The 25,471-nt window shown below is 45.0% G+C and overlaps 3 protein-coding genes across 7 annotated transcripts; all 3 read right to left on the bottom strand.

Annotated features, from left to right (window-relative positions):
- Window positions 1-5: 5 nt before the first annotated feature.
- stap2a (signal transducing adaptor family member 2a) lies at window positions 6-4,902 on the bottom strand. Of its 2 annotated transcripts, XM_047027710.1 has the most exons (11): window positions 4,438-4,902; window positions 3,229-3,300; window positions 3,024-3,143; window positions 2,870-2,926; window positions 2,559-2,713; window positions 2,343-2,474; window positions 2,116-2,185; window positions 1,866-1,968; window positions 1,683-1,778; window positions 1,464-1,607; window positions 7-1,378 (listed from the first exon to the last, which is right to left on the bottom strand). In XM_047027710.1, the coding sequence occupies exons 1-11, from the start codon at window positions 4,543-4,545 to the stop codon at window positions 1,323-1,325; spliced, it is 1,113 nt and encodes a 370-aa protein (XP_046883666.1). In that variant the 5' UTR covers window positions 4,546-4,902; the 3' UTR covers window positions 7-1,322. The 2 variants fall into 2 exon arrangements, with proteins under 2 accessions (XP_046883665.1, XP_046883666.1); XM_047027709.1 differs by having other exon boundaries at window positions 6-1,378; window positions 1,464-1,778.
- An 82-nt stretch (window positions 4,903-4,984) lies between these two features.
- Window positions 4,985-13,939, bottom strand: LOC124472714 (endophilin-A2-like). Of its 2 annotated transcripts, XM_047027714.1 has the most exons (9): window positions 13,713-13,939; window positions 10,372-10,440; window positions 10,038-10,254; window positions 9,779-9,912; window positions 9,249-9,407; window positions 8,642-8,745; window positions 8,415-8,545; window positions 8,293-8,334; window positions 4,985-7,581 (listed from the first exon to the last, which is right to left on the bottom strand). In XM_047027714.1, the coding sequence occupies exons 1-9, from the start codon at window positions 13,755-13,757 to the stop codon at window positions 7,394-7,396; spliced, it is 1,089 nt and encodes a 362-aa protein (XP_046883670.1). In that variant the 5' UTR covers window positions 13,758-13,939; the 3' UTR covers window positions 4,985-7,393. The 2 variants fall into 2 exon arrangements, with proteins under 2 accessions (XP_046883670.1, XP_046883671.1); XM_047027715.1 differs by lacking the exon at window positions 8,293-8,334 and having other exon boundaries at window positions 13,713-13,938.
- Window positions 13,940-14,202: 263 nt separating this feature from the next.
- On the bottom strand, window positions 14,203-25,138 carry LOC124472707 (nuclear receptor ROR-beta-like). Of its 3 annotated transcripts, XM_047027701.1 has the most exons (11): window positions 24,835-25,138; window positions 24,674-24,724; window positions 19,168-19,253; window positions 18,920-19,061; window positions 18,216-18,740; window positions 17,990-18,111; window positions 17,750-17,882; window positions 17,059-17,166; window positions 16,812-16,922; window positions 16,562-16,674; window positions 14,203-16,428 (listed from the first exon to the last, which is right to left on the bottom strand). In XM_047027701.1, exons 2-11 carry the CDS (start codon window positions 24,678-24,680, stop codon window positions 16,267-16,269), a joined length of 1,509 nt encoding a protein of 502 aa, XP_046883657.1. In that variant the 5' UTR covers window positions 24,681-24,724; window positions 24,835-25,138; the 3' UTR covers window positions 14,203-16,266. The 3 variants fall into 3 exon arrangements, with proteins under 3 accessions (XP_046883657.1, XP_046883656.1, XP_046883658.1); XM_047027700.1 differs by having other exon boundaries at window positions 24,674-25,138; XM_047027702.1 differs by lacking the exons at window positions 24,674-24,724; window positions 24,835-25,138 and adding an exon at window positions 23,736-24,053.
- Between the last annotated feature and the right edge of the window lie 333 nt (window positions 25,139-25,471).

Below are 25,471 nucleotides of genomic sequence, written 5' to 3'. Positions count from 1 at the left end.
TCAGAACCCAAGTGTTATCACTCCATTGCACCCATGCTCAGTGGAAATTTACCCAACTGAGGGCTGTATCATAGGCCTCACTTTTGACCACATTTTGATATCGTGCAGATCAATATAAAAGGCCTGCAGGGATTAATAGCGATGAGCTGCAGTAGACGACAGGCCAACCTTGAATGGGACTAAATAACCTTGTGCCCAGGCTTTAGTGGTCAGTCAGTCTAATGAAGACATTTCCACAAGAGGGCACCCTCATACAAAAGTCCATTTGGATATGAATGTCACAGAGACAACTAGTAAAATCTGTCACAATTTTCCAGATTTGTTTAGTCACTAACAGTAACAACAACATGTTACCTTTCAAGGGCCATTTTACAGCTCCATCCTAAGACAACAAGGTTATTCTAGCACTGGGAAAGTTGAGCACCACACAGCAGTAGCACATAGATAGGTAGAGAATAAGGAATCACTTGAATTTTAGCACCAACAATACAAACATCAGAAACAAGTCAAGGAAAGAGTCATAGCACCGTACCATCATAGAACCGCAACACAAATGATACATTCTGGATTCAGAGATCAAAAGATACAGGGATATTGTTTTCCTTCGAAACTGCACACAAACTGACAATGTCCACATGCCACAGTGTTAACAGACTTTTCTTCCATTTTGGCATTATCACTCATTCTTATCTAAGGAGGGTCATGTAGACTTAGCTGAAACAATGCTATCAGTTCTGGACTGGACCTAAAATGCTGATGCATTTTTCAAGGTGGTGATGATACATTGACATCAACAGCAGGCAAACAGACATTGGCTGAATCAGAACAAGAGTAACAACTGGCTCATTAATTGGTCCTCTATGTTTTGTGTGCTTCCAGTGTACTTTCAGGTGTCAATATCCATCACCACATTAGGCAAACACAATTGAAAATTGTCTCTTTTAAATATATTTCCTAACTGTGCATTCCTTTTGGAGGACAGTTCATTTATGAACACAGCACAGATGGCAGGGGTTCATTTCCCCAAGTAATGTGTGCAGCACTTCAAAAGTTGACAGTAGTCCAGTGTTCACCAACCAAACCAGGTCCTACAAGACTACAGGGTGTGCAGACTTGCAGACTTTTAACCATTGACACACACAACATTCTGCCAATCACTGCCTTGAACTTCCTGCAGGTCTTTAGGACCAGGTTTTGTAGTCCACCTATCAGAAGGCACAAGAGAGCTAGCTGCTGTCACTGGTGGTTTGGCACTGAGGGGTTAGGTGTTTTGTGGGTTGGGCGGGGTTTTCTCGTTGACTCGTCATTCACACCTAAGGAAGTCACTCCTGACTGGTCCGTCTCTTCTCCAGCTTCAGTTTGAGCTCCTCGTTGAGCGCTGCAGATAGAGGACAGACACTGTGAGCGTGGTGGCCGCGGGCTACGAGGAGGAAGCGTCTGACAAAAGAACAGGCTTCACTCACTGTGCGCCAGGGGAGAGGGGGAGAGGATGAGTCGTCTCATGGGGTTCGTGGGCGAGGATGGCACTGGTGACGTCACGGACAGGATACGGCGGTCAGGAGCTGGTGACCTGGGCAGAGGTTTGCTGGGCCACCGCTCTGGAACGCCTGGAGAAGCGGAGCAGTTAGGGTGCTTGCGTGCGTGTATGTGTGTATGTGAGTGAAGCGCAGGGTTTGGGGTACCTTGTTTAGGAGGTAGGGCAGGGGCTTTAGGCAAGGGGCTGGATGGGGCACAGTGGAGAATCCTCTCTCCATTCTCATCGTTGGCGGAAACGTACGCTGACGATGACAAATGCCGAAATAAGATGCAGTCCATCACTGCATTACAGTGCTACATGTCTGTGCGCTTGGGACTGTGTGTCTTACTGATATTCTCCTCATATGGTTCCTCCAGTAGAAAAGGCTGAAGTGTCCCCGCAGTCTTCTCCACTAGAGCATCTATGACATCATGAAGGGTTGCACAAGGGATCTAGGGGGAAAGGATTAGGGTGACGGCGTGGGTGGGAGACACCGTGAGAGTTCCAGAAATACATATTCAATTCAACATCAAACAACATGACAAATAAATGAATAAATATGTATAAGTAAAAAAATGTATTATATATATTATACTTACTGGGTTCTCCACGTCTATCACATATCCTCCTTGTTCCCTCTGAGTTACACGATAGTGTCTGAATACCGACCTAGACAGAGAAAGAGAAAGGGAGACAGAGAGATAGAGAAAACGAAGACGTTTAGTAAAAAAAACATTGATTTGCCCCACAGAACACCAATCTGTATGCCTATATTGGACACATCTGCGTGTCAAAGTAAACAACGTGACGCCTCAATGGAAGTTACCCGTTAAGATCCTGGCGGGTTGTGACAGCCAATGAGGATCCGTCTCTTCCAGGCCGGAGCAACATGTTTCCACAGTCTGGATGTCTCTCTAACATGACCTCAGCTTCTGTACGAGACACAGGTCTGAAGCACCTGCATTACCCCCACACACACCCATATTATTATCACACTCTTGTCAAGTCACACGTCACGTCCATGTCACACAAAAACACTCACGGCGGTATCTCCCCTAGCAGGGGCAGGGAGAGGGGTGAAGGTGGGGCGCGGGTGGGGGTGCGGGTGGCTCTCCGTCTGCTCCTCTCCTTGTCCACCACCTCTCTCAGCATCTGCACCTGACCCGGCAGCAACGTCAGGCAACCCGGAACATTCAGCTGCAACCACACAGGCTGTTACTTTAGAGGTCAGAAAGCTACAGCCAATCCGAGCTGGTTTCGAAGATGGGGAGACTTGGGTGCACTGCATTCACGTCATCAGTTTTGAGTTGGAACTGGGGAATGGAACATGTGATGCAGGTGTGTGTTACTCACATCTACTACTGAGTAAAGGAAGCCCTTCCACAGCTCCCGAGACTCCAGGTTGGGAGCCTGCAGATCAAGGAGGGAACGTTGTTACGCAATGCAGAACATATAGGGAGAGACAGCTCTTGAGAGAGAGACGTGCGTGTGTGTGTTTGGTATTTACAGTGAGCTTAGTTTCTCCGTCTCTCATGCGTAAAATGAGTCGCGCCGCCTCCAGGTTTCTATCTCGGCTACAGTCGTCCTTCAGCGAGACAAAACCGCTGAGGTCCAGCTTCTCCACATACTGAAGCCCACGCACAGACACACACACGTTTAGAGGACCACACATAAAAAAATGAAACATCTCTGGGACACACAAAGCTACTCACGTGGGTGTCCTTGGCATTATTAAAGAAAAACAGAGTGTTTCCACACAGACATGTCCACAGCCTTCGAGACACCTGGACGAAACACCGAGAGAGAAACACACAGAGGAAATTCAAAAGAGACACCTTTCATACATGAACAAAGACACCACTTTCAGCCCACTGCCCACCTCAGAGGGGAGGACAGTCACAGCCAATCTGTTAATTACACACAAACACATACTTTAGGTTCTCCCAGGCTTACATCCTACAGAATAGATGGCCCCCTCGAGGCATCTCTGAATCACAGCTGGTGTCAATGTGGGTGGAGGATCACCCCTGCCATAACCTGCACCTGGAGCCCTCACAAACCTCCATTGTGAGTGTTTGTGTGTGTGTGTGTAATGACACTGTAGTTATGTGTTAGTGAAGTGAGTATGAGCATGTCCATTTCTTTGTTTCTCTGTGTCCCCGTCACCTCTTTCCCAGCTGTGCCCACGGAGGGTCATTAACATGCATCACCATATTCTGTATGGCTGGTCTATCCATGCCAGCTCACCTGTCAAACACACTGAGCCCCAAAGACATCACCCTCACGAAGCTAAGAGTGTATTAAATGCAAGTCACAAAAGATTGTGTCAATCTTTAAACCAACTGGCATGGAAAATTGTCTGTGGGCTTTTAAAAGGCCAAAATTGACCATACTTAAGGCACACTTCTGTTGAGGCATAGAATTGATTTGACAGGTTTTATTCTGCGGGATTGGTTCAATTATTGAGATGACAGAAGAGATGATGAATGTGACATTCACTTCTGCGACAACACTGACAGCTGCTGTCAATGACAAATTCACGTCCGCAAAAATATTAATTTGGGAAAATAACCATGAAAACATCAACCTGCAAATGTAAGCGAGCATAGTTTATATCTGCCTTGCCACTTGCAGAATCACACGTTCCCCAATGCATTACAAAATGTCTACATGTGCTATAAGGCAGAGGCAGTGTGGTCGCTGCTTTATTTAACGATAAGAAGAGACAAGAGGCAACGTGAAAGACACTGTTTCCCCCAGTTTTCTTGCCGCGCCCATAAACGCACAGAAAGGAAGTTGACAGACCTATGGAATGGTTGGAGTCAGCCGGTGCGTGTTTTACTTAGATAAATGATACAGTCAAACACAGTGAACCTCACTAGAATGGAACATGGCAGTTGCTCTACAATGGTGTCACATACCTTTTCTTTTGGACCTCGTTTCTCCAGGTATCCTTCGTAGTAGCAGGGCGGGAGCTGCGCCCGTGGTCCCCCCGGCCCTGAGCGCTGCTTGACGGGTGCAGCCGCCATGAGTCTCGCTGGCTGGCTAAGCGAACCGAGGACAAAGGATAGCTCAGTAATTGGGATTGGGAGTGTGACACGCCTTCCAAGGATGAGATATTGCCATGGAAATAATCCAGCAGCTGTCTGATGTGTCCTGTCACTCACGGCTTTATGTTAGACCCCTCCGTTCATTCCTGATTCATGTGCTTCTTTGTTTAGTTAATTCAGGAATGTTACATTAAGAATGAGCGTGTCAGCCTTGGTGCTGATGAAAAACATTCTATATACACTTCATTATATGATTTTATATTTTTCTATATGAGCAGACAATTGTATCATAGTTTGTCAGAACCAGTATCAGTGTACTGCATGAGCTACGCATGACATGAAATGCTGCAATGCAACTGCAAATTTCACCAAAACTTGGAAACAGACACTTGGAAAAAACCAACACCATACAATGAGAGCCACTGTACTTCATATTTATTTGAAGCCGTGAATGGGCATCCTTTCTACCCTTTACATCGTAACAAAATTAGCAATACACGGATTATACATAACAATATAGAGATAATATTTGAGATAATCCATATAGATAGTCCAGGATAATCCAATTTTTGATTTTCTTAAGAGTGTCACAGTTACAAAATGATTCTCAAATAAGGCATTGCTTAAGACAGACACAGTCTATAGACACATGCATGATAGTAGCATTTAACCTAACACAAACCAAATGCTTATTATTCCGTATATTAAAATAAAGCTATTATTAAGCATGATAATACTTATTTTCATGATATCAAAAGTATTTCAGTCTAGAAAAAAACCCATCGGAAAATGTAGTGTGAAAACAAGGAAAACAGAACCTAAACCACAGTGAGAGGATCCTTCTAAATCTGTGGTGACTGCACAATACATTGATCATAGCCCTTTTGTTCTTTTCTCTTATTCATCATTAATGTTATATGAGCCGTTCAATAGCTCAACCTGAGCCCAAAACGAGCCCCCGCCCCCTCTTGAACCCTGTTCCTTTCACTCACACTAATGAGCTGTGTTAACACACACACCTGAGCCACCACATCATTCACAGATACACAGACAGACAGACAAGGCCTGGCCAAACTGACTGTGCAGCAAACGTTCAGGAACAGACATGTAAACATACAGTAAAGAGACAATCCTGGCCTGTGTTCCCTACTGGGGGGGGGGGGGGGGGGTAGGGCAGAATGCAAATGCTGAGGACCGACAGGGGATGGGGAGGTTGTGGGTGGGAAGGGGCAGAGAGAGGGGCACAGAGCCGAGATGGGGTATGGGCAAAGGCAGGTGGTGAGAGAGGAGCAGTGGGGGTGGGGGATAATCTGTATTATGTCTTTTGTATTTTGAAATAAATCTGTCGCTTCTAGTTTCATGGGAGCGAGCCTAGGAACCACCACGACTTACCAACACTGGGAGAGCTGATACCAACATAAACAGCTCATCTCCAAGAGTTAGGGAAAGCACTAAGATCAACTGCCAGCAGTATCATTTCACACACACACAAGCAGGTTCTGGCTGCACACAGGCCGACTGGCACAGACCAGCAGGCTTTTTAGGCCAAACAAACATCCAAATATCACAGAAATGAAGGATTAGTACTTTGGTAATTGGCTGTAGGGCAGGCAGTGTAAGGCAGAAATAGAGACAGGCACTACATCGAAATGACAAGAGCAATAACCAACCGAGATGAAAGGAGGGTGAAGAGGGGAGTGGACAGGAGGAAAAGAGGAGTAGTGAGATGGAGAGGGGAGGAGGAGGAGGGAGATTGAGGAGAAGAACTGCAGCAGGTTATTGCAGAGGATGTAAAAAGCAGAGACATACATAGATGGTGTTTAATAACCTCACCATGACAGTCCCTGACCAGCAGAGTCACTGTGTACATTCAGAGGACCCAAATGAACTCAACTCTCTACTGCCACCAAGCCTGCTCACCAGGCTCACTCTGCCATATGCAACACTTCTTGTAGCCTGGCCAGGACACCCTAAACACAGGAGACACTGATGGGCATCAGACCAAGCAGAAAAGAGATAGAACCATACAAAGATATCAAGGCACTATATTCTTAAGTGCCACTAGATGGCACTATAACATTGTTCCAAGTTCCCCATGTCATCTCAACACCCCTAATAATAACAGTGTAAGTGTATAAAGGCGATAGCTGGTTGCCTTGTACTTCTTTCAGCACAAATAGTGTTAAAAACACTTATATGCGTGTTTGTGTTAAAGTCCTAAACACAACAGTCCTAACATCCTAAAACAAGTTTGGTAAAAAGACACGAAGAAAAGGCAATTTAATGTAGTGGATATCGAAAGCAACAACCGTAGCAGAACGTCGCTGCTGCCCGTGTATGCTCGTCTTCTGCTGGGTCTGCAGAGAGGCCTGGTAGTGTTCATGGAGACGTCGTCATGGAGACGTCGTCATGGAGACGTCGTCACATTACAATGACGGTACCAAGAAAGGCGACCTTGCTTCACAGGTCCCACTGAGAGGTGTGCTGTATTAAAAGTGCACAGGTGCATCCAGAATGAACATGAAGACCGAGGTTATTCACAAACACACCCCAACTGTTTGACAACTTACTCCCTTATTGCCCATACTCCCCCCCCTCTCCCTCGCTCCCTTCCTAGCAGGGGGGCACTTCAACGGTGTTAAGTGGCCTCCTCCCCTCAATTCAACCCATTCAAATCTACTGATCGATAAGAGCAGGCCAACTGAAAGCCTGCGCTATGGAATAGCAAGCATGCCTTTGCGCTCCACTGTATAAGGCCAGGAGGAAGCTTCTTTAGACTACTGATGATGCCCCCCCCCCCCCTCCTTCTCCATCCTCCTCTCTGCACTCAGTGCTGCAGCGCCACCACCACCTCCACATAGTTGTTGGGGAAGAATCCCGATTGGCCGCGGAGTGTCCCCTCGAACCAGTTCTCGTCGATGCGGTTGGTCAGGGTGATGATGTCGCCCTCGCGGAAGCCCAGCTCTCCCTCGTTCTCCGGCTCAAAGTCATACAGGGCCTTACAGCAGGGCTCGGCTGCACACAGAGACACACGCAACACAGTCATTCCAGCACGCAGCTTGTTTCCCAGGAGACAGGGATGAGAGGAAGACATACGGCAGGCAGATGGGGACAGTTAAGACATTGTGCTTCCTGACAGGATTAGTAGTCGTGTTCCTTCAGCAGGGCTGAGTGACTCAGCCTCTCTGTCTCCAACATGGCCTCCACAGGAGCCTGCCTACCCACCAGATGACACCCAGAGAGAGGGACAGGGACAGGGACAGGAGAGACCCCCGCGTGTTACAGAACAGCAAACAACCGTTTCACTTTAGTTCATCGCCTGACTAGTGAATGGAAACTGATTAAAGACCCCTCGCTAGGTCCAGCTCCCCCAGTCCTCCACTGTCTGTGGACCTAGGGCTGAACAGGCTGTCCAGGGGTTAGTACACACCTGTCCAATTTGCTGAAGCCAATCTGGCCAAATCTATGGTCAACCGTTGGTTGTTGTTTAGATTCTCTGCACCTTGCAAGAGACATTGTGTTTGAGGGATGATTCAGTACTTACAAAGCCCTGTGGTAATGTCATGAATTCATTTATGGTCTAGTATATATCTGGTAAATTATTTGAACAATTTTGCTTCAGCAAACCCACATAGTTATAGCGAGGATGCAAAATGAGTGAGAGCGTCTCTGCCAGGCGATCTCCTTCCCTGTCTCTCTCTCTTTCTCTCTCTCACACACACTCACAATGCCGTTGGTTCCTCACGGAGGATCTGTTGAAGGCTGGGGCTGGTGAGAACACAACAAGATCAGAGGGGGGCACCAGAGATGTGAGCTGACACACAGACAGGCCTCAGGGCCTCCAGTACCTGGGGAGTATGCTGGAGGGCTGGCTGCAGGGGCGTAGCCCCCGTTTGAGTGCTCCGGCTCGCCGTAGTCAAAGGAGGGTTTGGGTTTAGGAGTGTACTCACGCCTCGGACGAGACTGGGCTTCGGTCACCCTGTTGTACACACACACACAGTTCAACACCTAACGTTAACATGTCACAATCCCTTAAATGTACCTGCAAATCGGAGAGGCACGTGCAGGTGCTTACCTTTCCCTTAGTTTGTCAGACAGCTCCTCCAAGATCTGGACGGCTTGTTTGTGGTACTGCAGCTGAGATTCCACCAGAGATGACAACTGACTCACTTGCTCCACCTGGAGGGGTGAGACAAATCAGGCCTCCCATTATTACCATTAACCATGAAACATTAACATCTCATTACTCATCAGTCATTGTCTCATGCTGATGTATTTGCTGTGTTTTATGACTCGCATGTTTTGAATCACTGGAATGCAGAATATATTGAAATACAATAAAGCGGATTTGAAACAGGTTTGGCGACTTCTAAGTTCCCACAGTGGAAAAACATCACCTGCACACAGACTTCTGCAAACCAGTAGCCCTTCCCTTTACATGACATAACATTCCTGTTTGTTTCACTAGTACAAATAACTGTTAAAAAGCTATCAGAATTGCTGTGCTAAAATAGGTCAACCCTGCTACTGTTTACATCACAACTACAAAAAATACATCAAACTTTATTGATATAGTGAATTTCATACCAGCACAAAAGGTGTTGCGGGATACAAACACTAATGTCTGACAAAAACTTTTCAGAGGGAAGCAAAAAAGCAGATGACCCGATGGGGCTACTCACGTCAGTCTCCAGCAGGTTGTGCATGGAGCACTCTGCTAGGTCCTTGGACTCGTGGAACTTCTCCAGGGACTGCCTCAGCTCCTCGTCTGGGATCTTCCCCTGACGCTTCTTCTTATAGTCGTAGTCCAGACGCCGGCCCTCCAGCTTCTTCAGGTGGTGCTGGAAGGAGAAAGGGAGAGAGAGAGAGGGAGAGAGACAGAGGGAGAGACAGAGGGAGAGAGAGAGAGAGAGAGAGAGGGAGACAGAGGGAGACAGATTGAGACAGAGGGAGAGAAAGGGAGGACACAAAGGAGAGGAGATGGGGAAACAAATTGCACAATATGAACATTCTTTCACTCGTTCTAAAGTTCAGGCATGAGGCATCAGGTCCAGCTGGTCTGCCGCTGGTTCCTCTCTCCATGCTCCTGCCCCTTCCCCCCAGGCGATATCAGCCTGGCTCGCCAGTGAAGGATGTGCTCAGGGACAGCACAGTGTTTCCGTGCTGGACGCAGACTGTCCTGGAAGGTTCTATCTGACTCGACAGTATCTACCTGGATGTCTCTGATGTCCTTCTCTGCCACGGCCTGCAGAGGGTCGATAAAGTTCTGTTTTACATCGATGTCCAGGGAGTCCTTGACCTCCGCCAGCCTCTTCATCGACTCCCCCATGTCGACCAGAGCGCCACCTGCAGGATGGGACGAGCCACACATGAGCGCCTGCTGCCCGGTGGAACCTCCTTATCCTCCACTCCTCTCCTTCCTCCTTCCATCCCCCCCATTCCTCGGCCACCACCCTCCTCTCCTGTCTTACCAAAGTTGGTGTCCTCCCCCATGTCGCGGCCATACTTGGCCATGCACTCTCCCAGCAGGCCCTCTGCCTGGGGGTAGCCCGGGCTCTTCACCTGACCACGGATCTTGGACACCGTGTTGAGCATGGTGAGCTTGGCCCGGGAGGCCGGGTTGGGCTGAAGATACTCTGACGTCTTGGAGATGATATCCACCACCGCCTTGCTGGTCACGTCCGCCCTCTGGGGAGGAGAGTGGAGGGATCTAGCATCAACTACAAGCACACTTTCTTTCTGGAGCAATGGGTGCCTCACAAAGAGTGAAAGGGGAGCATCTAGGAGCCTGGCTTATGAACTTACCCTCTCCAGGTCCTTGAAGTCCTCATCGAGCTTGGTTCCCTCTGCACCTCCCACTTTTTCACTCACCAACTACACACGCACACGCGCACACGCACACACACACACACACACACAGGGTGAATACTCAAAACACATGATTTAGTATGATCTAGGACATCAATACATTTCACCAGTTAGTAACAAGCCACCACTGCACAGCCTCTGGTGTCTAGTGTCTAGACATAACTTTTTCCTATCCCGGCCCAGCCAGCAAAGCAGTTTTCTAGCCTCAATGGATTTAAAGGAATATAATGGTCTATACTCTGTGCTGTAATGGGACATATTCCATTTTGTCAGCAGCACAGGCGAGCCAAAGCCTTTACCAGTTTCCTACACACACTTCCTAACCCACCCCCATCTACACACACACACACACACACACACACACAGACATATTACCCCTCTCTATCACACATACACCATATGTCCCTTTTCTCACAAACAGGCGTGTGTGGTTGATTGGGAAGCTAAAGCAGAAACAGTGTTATTGTGAGCAGCAAGGTTCTCCTATGTGTGGAATGTTGCCATCCATGCTGGGATATTAGATAGGTCATTGAAATCCAACTTCAAATCCGGCAACACTGTCACACAGCAAAGTCTTCCCATTTCAGAATGGAAACGCCGGTGATCTTTTAATCTGGTGCCTGTGCCGATCCACTAACATGCATAATGACCACCTCCATCGGTAAGAAAAACATCTGACCAGAAATGAGTGAACAGGTGAGCATGGGAAACCGTCGGATATTCTCTATGATTTGAAGGGAGAAAGGAAGAATAGCTTATTGGACCAGGATCCTGGTAAGCAGGAATATTGTGCCCACGCTTGACACTGACAGCTGTAGACCTCAGAGACATGACATAACATAACAGGAGAAGGGCCTCAACCTGCTGGTCTGTGAAGGCTGTTGACTACACGGTTAAGATGGAGGTGTGTCTACTGTTAAGTAGACATATGTTGCTGTGGTGGAAGGTGGAAGTGTCAAAAGTAAGCCATCTACAGCTTTTCAATCTGGCATTGTCCCTGTGGTAGGTCATGTGGGAACATTGTGTGTCATTACAGTTTGATGCCTTTGGTCTCGTAATAATCTATGCTTGTGTGATGAAGCTTTTGATGAGGAGGAGAACATGAAAACAGACATGACACAGAGATGCTACAGTTGTTGATCAGGTTTCTTACTGCAGCTCTGTAATGAAATGAAGGAATCCGGTTTGGGCACTGCAACAGCATAACAAGGATTCCATAGCACACACAGTCAGTGAGCCAGGAGGCAGCGCAGTCTTACCACACACAGCTGTGTCTCTAACACACCACCAGACTGCAGGGGTGTTGACAAAGCAAGCCCCTATGGCAAGGCAGCTGGCATACACAACAAGAGCCAACTCTACAGATATGAAACCTGAGCTTTGTCCTGCCAGGTACATTTGACTGAATACAGGGCACTGCATACAGTACATGGTGTGCAAGTTTGGTTTCAGTGTTGACCACAAAAATGTCCATCGTACAATCCATAACTAACTGTTGGTCACTTTGGACAGACGGTTCACTGAACTGCAAGGCTTAAGGATGGACATTCTCATCAAAAGATGATTGCTTATGACACGGCTTTGACTTCTACTGTGAAGTCAAACCAGGACTGGCCTGATACCTGCTCGTCTGAGACATCTCAGGGGAGGTAGAGCGGATTTGCCAAAGGGTTCAATCAAGATAGGAGTCAGGTGGCTGAGCGGTTAGGGCATTGGCCTAGTAATCAGAAGGTTGCCGGTTTGATTTCCCAACCGTTTCAAATGACGTTGTATCCTTGGGCAAGGCACTTCACCCTACTTGCCTTGGGGGAATGTCCCTGTACTTACTGTACTGTACCTCACTGTACTTTGCCATCAGGCTCCTGTATGGTCATTGACATAGTCACTGATCTGCAATCTTGCACTATTGTACTGTACTCCACCTAGGTTAGAACAGGTTATAGGGTTGTTATAGGTGTTATGTGCATTTAGGGTTAGTATAGTGTATTATTTATTGTTGTCTGTATATTTAGGGAGTTTTAGTATTAGGGTTAGTATAGTCGGTTATTTATTGCTATCTGTATATTTAGGGAGTTTCACTTATGTAAGCTCAGCATAGATGTAAATTATGTTCTGTGTACTTATATGTCATGTTATGCCAGGTGCTTGCGTTGTCTTGTCTTAAGAATGTCAGTGCCCAGTCTGACCTTGTGTTGTTCTGTGTACCTGACAAATAAAAGACTTAAACTTGTAAGTCACTCTGGATAAGAGCGTCTGCTAAATGACTAAATGTAATGTAAGATACACAGCCTCACATCCACATCAGCATTATCTGATTTTGTAGTGCAACACTGCCCAGTAAAAGTGTTGGCAAATAGGATAAGTGCATCCATCCATTGCAACAACAAAGCTAGGTTTTAGGATAAGCCATTTGGTTGCTATACACGTAACACATTCCTCTATGATGAGTGAATTGACAGTCGTATCGTATCCAGCGAGTAGATGCTACTCGTGGCGTGAGTGAGAAATTCTGACAACAGTGTGATTAGACCCTTACAGTGTAGCTGAAGCAAAAAATATATAAACCACCATACATATAGCCAGCTACCTATTCTATAATACAATAGACTGAGAATACACTTGATTTATCCATTCACTTTCATAGCTACAGATGACGTTGACCTAGATTCATATTTTAGATTACAGTACGATGTTTTCATAACGGTTTAGCAGAGTAAGTTTCAACTTACACAGTTTGCTTCTCAGATAAAGTCTGAAGCGTTTCTCCAAGTTATTAACACTGCCTAACCACGTCAACAAGGTTAATTTTTCAGAACCTAATTGGAATGGAAAATGTATTAAGGAAGATAAATTAACTTTTAGTAATAGATATACCTGGGGTGTATAATTAAAATAAATGTATTTCCTACAAATAACAAAGACTTTTCTCAATGAACGTTATTATTGAACGGATGACACTGACAGCTAGCTAACCAAGCTAACACACTGGACTCGCAAAGCTAGCTCTGGCTCTAGCAATCAAAAATGTTAGTCCGATAGCTCGTAATCTAGCTGTCTGATTTTGTGAATTTAGGTCACCAGTACAAAGCAGTGTAAATCAGTAGAGCTAGTAATCCTAGTTAAACATCGCACACTTTAGCTACGTCAATTGCTCGACTTCACAAACTTGCATGCTAGTCAATTGGGGGCTTAAAGCTATCTGAGTTTGAGAAGTTAGCTAGCGACGTTAGCGCTAGCTTTTTAGCGTACAACTACAACCGAAGTTATTGTTTACTGACCTGACTGGCTTTGTAAAATTGCTTCTTGAATCCGGCAACCGACATTTTGCATCAGGTCTCAGCAAGTTTTCTTAATGTACAATTTTGCGTTCAAATTATGTGGCAAGCAAGGTATGACTGCAAGTTTAGATCACAGACTTTCCTATCCAAGTTTTTGCGAGCGTTCTTTTCACTATACACACTACACGTCCTCAACTCTGCCCGGACAACTTGCAACCAGTAGTAGCCAACTTCCTGCTTTCACATATAGACCCAAGCGGATAAACTAGGTCATTTCATGTTGTTATATGAAACGTTAACATATATCCTAAATAGTTGAATTATCATTTTATTCGGACAGAATTCTTCAGTTATGTAAAATCCCCTAGAGAGCTACAGTACAACACCCTGTAGGTTAACAGAGCCTCAACAGTAAGTATTAAGTGCGTGCTGCAACACCTTTTCATTCCCTGTGTGTGTGAACAATTGAAGATGTGACAGACAGACAGTATCCAAAAGAAAAAGAAATACCTTTATTACATTCTTAAAAGCACATGTAATGTATCCCATTGTACAACAAGCTGTGTGACTCTTGGACTAATAATCTTGTGTCTTGGGGGATGAGAGAGGTAACAAACTATTATTTTTTATTCAGAATTTTACTAGTCTTTTTAAAAAAATAGATCACTTACTTTACAAGACAAAACAGTGGATACATAAAATGATAAAACAATAAAGGACCAACAGAGCAATAACAATCACAAATTATATACATTAAACCCCCCAAACCAAATTCATCTTTAATACTATCAAAGGGATTTCTTTAGCATCCCATGTCTTGTAAAATGTATATTCTGTGCATCCTATGTCTTGTAAAATGTGTTCAGTTACAATATTGGGAGAAGGGTTTATGACACTTTGTGAGTAATATTCACAAAAATAGAGCTTACGTCCACAGTGATCATGGTTATGGGCTTGGCTTAGGTGCAAAGGTGTTGGGAGTGAAGTACAAGGCTAGCAGAAGACACTGGCAACAAGTGGGAGTCCACAGCTGCCCCTCCCCAAACTGGCTGAGTCAGTTGTGAACCTTTACAGGCTTGAGTTCATATACATATCTATCAGATACACCTACAGTTAGCATCGATGCCTGCTTCAGGGGGACAGCTGGCCATAGACTACTGTAATAGTAGTGTCTACTGAGAGGGGAAAGGACATGTGTCATGGGAAGAGGAACAGCAAAATGTACAAAAATGAAACGGTAGCTCTAACCAGTAAGAAGTGTTACAGAACATCCGCTGTGGCTCAAACTTGTAGGTTAACTAAAGCTTGTCATCAAATACAAAGGGCAACACATCCCTGCGTTACTTAAAGTTCATGGATTCTTCTGTAATCAAGTTGCTTCTCCTTTGCGTCCTCCTGTGGCCTTCATTTCTCTCTTCTACAAACTGGTAATTTAATACAGATTCAAAATGGAACTTATTAAAATGCTGGTCTGGAAAAAACAGTTCCTGCCTTCATGTAACTGGGCCATCTCTCACCGTCATACAAACTCAGTAGAGTGTCCTGATATGACTTGGTGGATGTTGCTGTGGAAACCCAAGTGTCAAGAAAAAGGGGAAATGTTCCAGAACTAGAGTCCAAAAGACTGCATTCCCGGGGTCCATTTTCCATTCCTCTCGGTCAAAAATCTATCTGCCTCTCTCCCTGTCTCTTTCTGAATCTCCTTTACACACTCTGCATATATTCAACTATATACATTCTTAATTCTAAAATATTTCTTTATAAATGTGTATATAAATTATAGACATCTTTTTGTATCTCTTTCTGTGTGAGTGGCATTTACAAGGGAAGGGGTTTGGGATTGAGGTTTCTCATTGCATTATAAAAGCCTACAAAGGGCAGCACCAAACACTGTGTGTGAGTGTATGTGTGTCAATGTGTACATACACGTATGTATATATACCATTTTGTGTTTTCCTACAAACAGGTTGACAATTATATTCAATACAGGCCGGCACAAAGTACTGATGCATCTCCTTTAACACAAGTTACACAACAGTGACTGTTGGATGAACTTGGTCCCTTACAGCTGGTCAATATACAGTAAGTCTTTACTGTATATCTACTAATGGCTACAGGTGGGGCAGTGTATACAGAACTATGAAGACTAGAACCCCTAGAGTTAGCAGAAGGTCCCCATCATGTTGCTGTTCCCGGGTCAGTACATTCTGTGTAGGGATTTGGCTGGTGCTCTGGAGCGTCAGGGAGGTACATTCATAATTAGGTCTGAGGGAAGATCCAATGCTGTTGTAAGTGCTTGGAGCTTTGTAATGCTGTGTGGTTTGATCAATTCACCCCATCAGCTTGCTACAATATAAAAAGGACCATGAGCATGTTGTGGTCTGTAGTGAAAAGTGCTTGCCGGGATTGTAGAGGATTAGCATGAGATTATTGGGAGACTGAGTATCTCAATCCTGGATTGTCTTTTAACTGCTGGTTGTTTCAGGTTTAATATTGATGTCAATCTTATCCTTTGCCTACCTCCGCATACAATAACACACTCTCGCTCTCTTTTCTAGCTGTTGGACGAGTTGGGGAAAGATATCTCGCTGCCAAACACTTCCCGGTATAATGGGGGGAAGTTGTACGCAATCTCTGGATGTACCAAGCGGAAGAACTCCAGTTTGTCGACGTGGAGGTTGCAAATGGACTTCATCATAGGTAACTTGGACACCATCTATGAAGAGAAGACAGGAGAGACCAGTCAGCAACATTTAGGAAATGTTTCTAATAGGAGGTACAACATGTGTCGTTTGTGCACCGTGTAAGAAGGGTTTCACAGGTTGCTATGGAGAGTGGCAAGTCTTTACCATGTCTAGCTTCTTGTTGTCAGCTCCACTCATGTGCAGACTGTGTTGCAGAGCGAGATAGGCTTTCTCCTGCAGCTTCTGGACCTTCTGACCATCTGTCAACCACGGTCGGTCTGGAAGAAGCACACACACAAAATTAGGGCTAAAGAATCTTCACTTTGTGACAGCCAGATGACACCACCAAATGATGAATGTGTTTCTATGATTGAGAGAGAGAGAGGGATAGACAGACAGAGAGAGAGAGACACACCAGGAGACAGCAGGACAGCGGCGCTGAACAATGCCATCTCCTCATCCGTCAGCTGCAGGCGGCAAAGGCCTTTAGCCAGATCAAACACCGCACTGACCAGATCATCACACCCTGCAGACACACACCATTTTTGAGGTTAGGACACCGCAACACTATTCCAACATGCCAGGGTGTAACAGCTCCTACAGAGTCGGAGACTTGCTGCTAAAAGAAGGACTGAACAAATTGTAGTAAATGAGTTACGAACCGAGAGCTTTGAAGAGCGGGGCTGTCGCAAACTTGCCATCAAAGAACATGGTGCTGTTGGTGGCGTTGAATGCCCGGCACATGCGTATCAACAGGACTTCGAGACAGCCTGCAGGGGTAACCAGTGAGAGCCGTGGAGAGAGAGAGAGGGACCGTGGGAGGAGGTGGATGAAGAGGAGGGGGGGGGGAGAAAAAAGAGGAAGGTAGAAAGGACGAGAGATGCTCCAACATGCACAAACACACACAACAAAAAGGAAATCAATTTCATTCCAGATTGGAGGACAGTAGGATATGAGACATTTGATCATTTTGAAAAAGAGCAGGGCAATATCACCAGCAATTTGTCAAATAAGTTTTCAAACATTTCATGATAAATCATTTGTAAAGTACATGTTGTTTTGTTCAAGACAAGTGATCATCATATGAAAAAATATAAAAAATAAGTTTTAAAATGTATTTGTAATTTAGTTATCAAACCAGGAGTGTGGTTTGTCATCAAACAACCATTCCAGATGGAGAGAGAAGAAAAGGTAGAGAGTTGGAGAGAAAAAGACAAGGAGTCCTCATTAGCAAGTTAAACCATTTATTTACTCAGGTGTTATTGATCCATGGACATTTCTATAGGTGTATTTAGTATGTCACTGGTAGTCAGTGTGTGTGTGTGTGTGTATGTGGTTTTTTTAGGTACTAACCTGCTTTGAGCAGTATGATCTGGTCATTTTGACAGAGATCCATGAAGCCTGTGATGCGTTTGGCAAACTCCACCACATACTGGATTGCATTGGTGATGTGGTGGGCACATTGCTGCCACATCCACTCTGCAGGCTGCCACAGACAGAGGAAACATGTTAAGCACTAGCCAGGAAGACAGGCTTGTGTCTGCACAGTTTGTATGCATGTGTGTGTGTGTGTGTGTGTGTATGGGTGTATACCTTGCTCTGGTAGGAGCGCGTCTCCTCAGGTGTGTACTGTGCCCAGGTAAGTCTCTTTAGGTCGTCAGCGCTGTACTGACTTGTCTCCAGGTGTGATTTAACCACGCTCTGTGTGATACGCTCTGGAAAACAGACATGCAACCATTGAGCTCCTTATCCAAGCAGATCCATGATCCTAACTGGATCAGGTGAAAGCTGGCAGTAGTGCTCCAAAGCTCCCACTCACCTATCTCCATGAGGGGGCAGTCGGCTGGCAGGGCTTCCAGCAGGGCTGTGCGCGTGTGTGCCAGCAGCGTGTGTGTGTGAGTGTGCAGGAGCTGGTACTCGTGCTTGATCCCGATGCCGTCGCCGACGTCCAGCAGGTCTTGCTGCGGCGAATTCTGATTCGACAAGGAAGACGTCGACGAAGAGGAGGAAGAGTTGGAGGTGTTCCCCGCGCTGGCTCCTCCCCCCCCGCCGAGCAGCTCTAGGCTGCAGTACTGGTTGGCCTCCTCAGGGGTCAGCGGGAGGTCAAACAGGTCGGGCAGGGCCGCGATGTCGTCCAGGTCACTGAGGGTGGAGCTGGAGCCCCCACTGCTGTAGGAGCGGCTGAGGCCCCCCTCGCAGTCGTCTCCGCTCCCCGCGCACGTGCCCTCCTCCCTGGGGAGGGACAGAGCGACGGAGCCCCCGCTCTCCTGGGACTTCTGGTGCTTCTGGACTTCGGCGTACAGGCTGTCACGCTGCTTCTTAGACATGCGGCCAAACTTCACCGCTGGGTGGAGAGACGGAGAGAACTTATTCCAAAGTCTGCACTGCCATTTCTAATTCACAGTGGAAAAGAGAGCGTTTTTTCCCCCTCCTTTTTCATTATTAAATGTCAGTCACACTCGCTAATAACATTTAACATTTAACAATAACATAAGTGTGTGTATGTGTGTGTGTGTGACTCACCATCACGGCTCATGCCTAAAGCCAGACATTTCTGCAGTCGGCAGTGCTGGCAGCGGTTGCGGTTGGTCCGGTCGATCAGACAGTTCCTCTGGCGGGAACACGAGTACATGGCGTTGTTCTGCTGGCTGCGCCGGAAGAATCCCTGCACACAGAGAGGGAGAGTCATGTGTGTGTTCCACCACACGTCACACGACACACACACGCTGTGAGAAGCAGAGGTGTCTACATGACCAGACGGTGGGCCTCACCTTGCAGCCCTCGCAGGTGATGACTCCATAGTGGATTCCTGATGACTTGTCCCCACAGATCTTGCAGGGGATCACCTCAATTTGAGCTAAAATGAAAAGACGGGTGACAGGTCACGTCATGCTGGCAGAACAACAGTGGGTGCACACCAAATTCAGGTCTCACCTGGATTAAGTGGGTCCTTCTATGGCATTTGTGATGATGAAAACACACACAGACACACGTGACTATTGAGTAACACTCCATCGAGATAAACATCATCTGGAGCACCTCCAGGAAAATGGAACTTCAACATTAAAAACAGATGTGATTGCATCACTTTACATACACTGGAGGGAACAAGAGCCATAGACAGATGGGAGGGAGGAAATATCAGTCTGGCAATATGTTTACAAATCACTACACAAAAACAACAACAGGAGGGCAGTAGCTCTCTGTGTGAAGTTAGAATGTGCAGACCCTACATTTCCTGTTGTCTCACTAGGGATGGGCATAATTAATCGACGATCGATTATCGATCATTAAGAATTTAGTCGTTGACATTATTTGTTCATCGATAAAACTAATGCGTGTTCTGTTGCGTAGTGTGAGTCTTGAAAGAATGCAATGGATTTCGCTATGTGGTAGCAAGTAAACATTTTACCAAAATGCCACATATGCCTACTCAGTTACCGGCGAGTTTCCATGTATTTCAAAAGTAAACATGAAGAGTTCACGGCGAAGTGTAGCGTGAGACCATATTGACTAAAAAATTACTTTGTTCACTGCCAACACTGCAAAGCTGAGTATAAATACAACTCCTCCACGACTCAAATGATGTACCACTTGAAGAACGTAAATCCGACCCTGGTTAGTGGCGGTGCATCCTGCTCTCGGTGCTAGCACGGAGGAGCTGCGATGTACAACGAGCAGAGAAAATTACCCAACGAATCTGCAAGTCCATCGAGATGGATATGCTACCCTTAAGTATTGTTGAGGGCAAAGGTTTTTATGAAGCTTTGTTAATTAGCCGGGAAAAAAACGAGGGTCAATTGTGTTTGAGCACAGGCTTCTAGCTGCCTCTAGGAGTTACAGAAATAGTTGTTTTTCTTGTAATAGCCACAGATCTCAATGCGGAAACACGCTGTTTTTTCTATTTTCACTGCATTTTAATATAGCCTATAAATAGTGAATTTTAATATAAAAATGTTAATGATTAATCGAAAATCGATCGTTAATTCTCCCGACAATCGATTAAGACAATTTAGTCGAATGCCCATCCCTATGTCTCACCCTTATTATTAATGCCAATCTTACACAAAAACCTCATATTGGCAAATATTTACTTCAATCGTACTTAACGTGCTGTTTTTCATGAACAACCATTTACAAAAAAAACTTTTAGAAACAGTTGGTGAATCGGACAACAGTTATTGTGATACGCTTTCTTTCTTTTTCTAAAATGTTATATTTGATTTGGCCAGCCTAATGACCACACTGGTGTCTTGTGTTATCCTGCTCGTGTAGGACTTGGGGTTAAAGAGATTCTGATTAATGTGCTCCCACTGAAATTCAAGTGACAGAAATAGAATAGGAATCAGATGTCTTCCAGATCATAGAAAAACATTCACGCATGCACACACGCGCACACACAATACAAATTTGTTGTCAAATGGCCAGCACCTGAACAACAGTGAGGTTTCACTCCAGAAAAATAAGGCTGCTATATCATTTCCCAGTGATAACTCTGCCTTGGGACTGAACAAAACCATGGATCATTTGGGGGATGTGGGCTGTTGCTGCTATGTGTTGCTTAACTGTCTCATGCAAGTCACAAATCTGTCTTATTTATGAGATACCATACTAGTACACTAAGAAGGATATATGGAAAACCATTTATGCCTCAGTGATTTAATACCTAGTTGAGGTATTAAAAATCACAACTTTAGCCCCCCCCCCCCACACGCCAAAAAAACTGTTGATTGAAATACAGACTCAGGCAGCTGCAAGCATGCAATGGAAAAATCTATCCCCGCTCCCTCCCTCCCTCCTTCCCTCCCCTCTTTCTCTCCCCCTCTCCCCCTCTTGCACTTCTTGATTATATAACTCTTGTCTGCGAGCATTCCACAAACACTCTCATTCAGCAGGGTCACTCTAGCAACACCAACGCCCCGCCTTCTTTCAGCTTTAAAGGCTGCCATTGGCCATGGGGAATGAAGAGCCTGTCTAGGAATGGCTGAATCAGCTGTCCCTCAAACCCAGTAGCCTGTAAGCCCATGTGGATTGTCTGTCCTACTGACACACTTTCTCACTGCGGGGAGGGAGGAGGAAAGCAGGCGCGAGCCCGATGTGTTTGAATTTAAACTCTATTCACTGCCCTGTTTTAAGGTAGAACTGGTTAAGACTTTAAGTTTTCATCTTGTTCCATTAATTCATTCAGTTGATTCTTCTTTATATGTTACATAATAAAGCCATTCTGGCTCTCTGGAATGTTACAAGTGCTTTTTAAGAGGAAAGTGCATAAACATACATCAAACAGCTTGACAGATCAGATAAGCATGTGCTAGGGCTGGATCCAAATATACTTTAGAGTTTATAGTACTCAGGAAGGTTTGGCCCATCTCTCAGTCAGCCCGACTGCCTTTCCCTCTCTGACATTGAGCTTTGACCATTTCTATTCTTGTCCTCAGCACAGAGCCTGAAATACAGCCTCTACTCCTCCCCACATTCAAACAAGATGCACTGCAAGGCTCGTGTACGGCTGCAAGCGCTCCCTCAGCTTCTCTCTACAGAGACAAGCAGTTATAAACACACACACGCTTGATCTTTATCTGCACCATCAGTGTTTTTCTGAACTAAAACCAAAGAGCACTGAAAAGGAAGTGAACGGAGAGCATCTCGTCCTATAAACAAATCGTTGAATAAATGGCCGACTCCAAAGCCTTACTTTCTCAGAGACAAAGCACAAAATAAGAAATGAGAGAAGAAGAAATGAGGAGACAGGTATAAGACTAGTGACCACAGGGATCACCCCTAACCCCGAGGCTGACCCTTGAGTCAATGGTCATTTACATTTGACCTGTAGTTCCTAGACAGCACACTCCAAGACAGTCATGAGTCAAGCCTCTGACATGCTTAGTTTACAAATATGCCTATACGTCTCTTGTGCCAAATGCAAGGTAAAGTGACAAGATTCTGAAGGAGTTATAGAGCAAGGTCATCCATTAACTGTTCAAAAGTATTTTTCCCTCTATAAGATGGATACTTAATACAGGTAAGACTGGTGCTGGGGTGAGGCATACAGTGGGTCCCACCCAGATTGTTCTTACGAAACTAGACTAAGAACTGAGACGAGAGAAGCAGCATCAGGCTGTTTATCAGCAAGCTAACTACATAACCTTGTTACCTCAACCTCAGGCTAAGTTAATAGGGGGTAAATGACCAGCTTTGCGACCCAGACTTCCCCCAAAAATATCTACTCTGAAATACAAGAAGGAACTGCCGACTGTTGGCACTGGTAAGGGTGTCACAGTCAGCGTGTCAGCCCTGCACACACGTGGCCTTTACCCTGACACATAGAGAACGCGCAGAAAGACAAACATGCAAAGCGCACCCATGTTCTTACACGCTCAGACCCATTCTTCTCTCACACACCCACACACACATGCATGCTTACACACATTCTTCTACGATACAACACATATTGTGCTGACTGCCGATCAAAGGTCAAAGAACACTGTGTACTTGTTCAGTCAACACACACACAGATATGGAACCAAAAGGACTTGTACCCCCCCCCACACACACACACACACACGCCTCATCCTCACACAAACAATTAGCCTTAGCAATGCAAGCAGCAGACCTGGGGAGAAGTGAGCTTTCCGTGACATCATCGACATCATTTACTATCAAGAAGAGTGACTTATGTAGAATGGCACCATTTCCTCACGGCAGAGTATGAGACTGAACTTCGTTGCTGTGACTTACTGTTACAAACTTAGCTGTGAGGCCATGCAAGTGTAACACTTGAGTTTAAGAAGTTTAATCTGATAGAACACTTTAATCAGGGAGGCGTGAGGTACATCTTAAATGGTCTTAAAAGAGGCTCTGATTCAACCTAAGTGGCTTCTCTACTCATCTCATTTCCCTTATCTTCAAGGATGTGAAATATTCAAACAAGTAGAATGTTTAGAAGAGCCATACAGCATGTGAATACTGTATGGCTAGTTATAGAAATTACTTTGTAATTGATTATGGTTTAGTTGAAAATGCAGACACATAATGTCAACAACATTTTGGTGGGCCTTGCCCTGAATTTGTTTACATTTGGATATCCTGCAGGAAAGGAGCCTCCATCAGGCGTCTCTACCACCCCTAGCAGTGTCTTGTTTGCATGGACTATAATCCATCTACAACTCTATAAGCAAGCAGATAAACGTTTCTATCCTTTCAATGAGGCCAGAAATCACCTCTCCCTCCGTGAGAAACAAGCTGCTACACCTTATAGATTGTTGCTACATTCTGATAGTAAGTCTAAAAGCAACCCAACAGTTGTCATTTCAAAAACAGATGTTTGAACCATTCTTACCATCTTGTCAGAGTAGTGCAATTTGACAGTAATATCATCCTTGTAACGGTCGATGGTTAGGTTTTGCCCAAGTTCAAATGCAAATTCGACCTAGCACTTCAACCAAATAGATCTACGGTAGCCCTTCCCCCTCTCGCGGACCCTGCCTCCGTCCACTCCCGGTGCTGGTGGTGACATAACTAGGTCAGTGGAACAGCCAAGTTTTCTCTACCTCTGCGGACGCATAAATCCACCATGCTGGCAAACGCCACCATAACAACACGTGGAAAAGCATTTGATTTAATAAATTACTGAGTTTGAAAACTTATTTTATACATTGTCTGTGTCAACAAATAAAGTAAGCCAAAATATCTTAAATTGTCACTCATATTGCATTAACCACAACAATAACATCTGATTGTAGCCTTTATCGTTATTTGAGAATTAAATTGTTCTCCCTACTCTTGCTAAAATAAACTCTAAATTCTCTACCAATGTCCAAACGACCGATTACATAACTCAATATGGATGTCAAGGCAGACGGGCATCTAGTTACATATTTTCTAACTACACAAACACAGTGGTCAATTCAGGCGAAATTTGTATTATACACTGTCTGAAATATTACATCTACAAACATACATTTATAATCTAAGATTTAATTAACCATCATGCATTGACGATCCACAACATCTGCGGTTATGGTAAAGACGAAAGCATTGCAACTGCACGTTGAACCTGGCGCTGCAAGCAAACTCAACCAGCTAGTCCAGTCATGAAGGATTAGCGAGATACGCACTAGGAAAAAACGATTCTGGTCAATATATTCGAGAGAAAGAAGTAATATGCACCATTGACGTTTCCTTCTTCTCAAATCGCATACATTGTAGGCCTATTGTCAATTGATTTTTAAACACACTAACAAGCTAATAATAAGAAATTAGAATCAGGAAACTTACCTCTCATTTCGATTTTTTGTTGTTGTTGTGACTAGACAAAACTCAACGAGCCTACATGTGGTTTTGTGATAGCAAAAAAAACCATGAGTTTTTCTTAAAACATCTTAAAGCGTGATAGTGTGCTAAATATAACTTCCTTAGTCGTTCAGAAAATAACGTACAAATTCCCTCAGGGTTTTCTTCCTTCAACGCTGGACAAAGTCTAGAGTCGTAAAGAATCTATGAGAGGAGTTTGCTGAATTCTCTTGCATGTTAACGCGTGGATGCACTATTTTGGTAACTTTTGACAGAATGCTCCCACGGTGGTTTGCCTTGGCTTGCTGGAGTCCCAATCTCTAACCCCCCTTCTCGCTGTGACTGCCTCTCAGTGCTTTCCTCTCAGTCTACCCTGCTAACCTACTTTTCCGACGCGTGGACTCTCACATGATCTCACTCCCGATTGCTCCACTCTGAGCTTGAACGAGTGCGCGCTCACATGTACGAGTTTTAAGGAGGCTCTGCGACGGTAAAGATTTGCCTCTCAAGCTTCCCTCAAGCAAGAACAAAGTGGTTATACATTTACAGAACTCCCTGCAAATAAGTCTGATATAATATTATTTAGTTTTACCATGAATTCTTGGCCTAAAATAATTTCCCTATTGGCTTCCCAAGAGCATTGAGTTTAGTTGCCTTTGTCCTTCAAGGTCATTAACACATCTATATAGTTTGTTGTGACTTTTTCGTCTTCCATATCATTTCATGCATCATTGGAATAACAGTCCACATGAGTGAGATTTTTGGTGAGTGTGCAGAGAGGGC

This window comes from Hypomesus transpacificus, chromosome 10 (assembly GCF_021917145.1).
Source record: "Hypomesus transpacificus isolate Combined female chromosome 10, fHypTra1, whole genome shotgun sequence".
Taxonomy (NCBI): domain Eukaryota; kingdom Metazoa; phylum Chordata; class Actinopteri; order Osmeriformes; family Osmeridae; genus Hypomesus; species Hypomesus transpacificus.
The sequence above is the reverse complement of the archived record's forward strand: the minus strand, read 5'-3'. Positions and strand labels throughout refer to the sequence as shown.

Coding starts and splice junctions, on each gene's coding strand:
- LOC124472707 (XM_047027700.1), bottom strand. Junction 18,741..18,919: donor TTTAGGCATGAGCCGTGATG/GTGAGTCACACA, acceptor CTCTCCACCCAG/CGGTGAAGTTTGGCCGCATG. Junction 16,923..17,058: donor CCCGCTCTTCAAAGCTCTCG/GTTCGTAACTCA, acceptor GTGTGTCTGCAG/GGTGTGATGATCTGGTCAGT.
- stap2a (XM_047027709.1), bottom strand. CDS start 4,545: ATGGCGGCTGCACCCGTCAAGCAGCGCTCAGGGCCGGGGGGACCACGG. Junction 2,714..2,869: donor TCCTTTACTCAGTAGTAGAT/GTGAGTAACACA, acceptor GTGTGGTTGCAG/CTGAATGTTCCGGGTTGCCT. Junction 1,379..1,463: donor CCCCTCTCCCCTGGCGCACA/GTGAGTGAAGCC, acceptor CTCTATCTGCAG/CGCTCAACGAGGAGCTCAAA.
- LOC124472714 (XM_047027714.1), bottom strand. CDS start 13,757: ATGTCGGTTGCCGGATTCAAGAAGCAATTTTACAAAGCCAGTCAG. Junction 9,408..9,778: donor AGGACATCAGAGACATCCAG/GTAGATACTGTC, acceptor TTCTCCTTCCAG/CACCACCTGAAGAAGCTGGA. Junction 8,746..9,248: donor ACAACCTGCTGGAGACTGAC/GTGAGTAGCCCC, acceptor TCACCCCTCCAG/GTGGAGCAAGTGAGTCAGTT.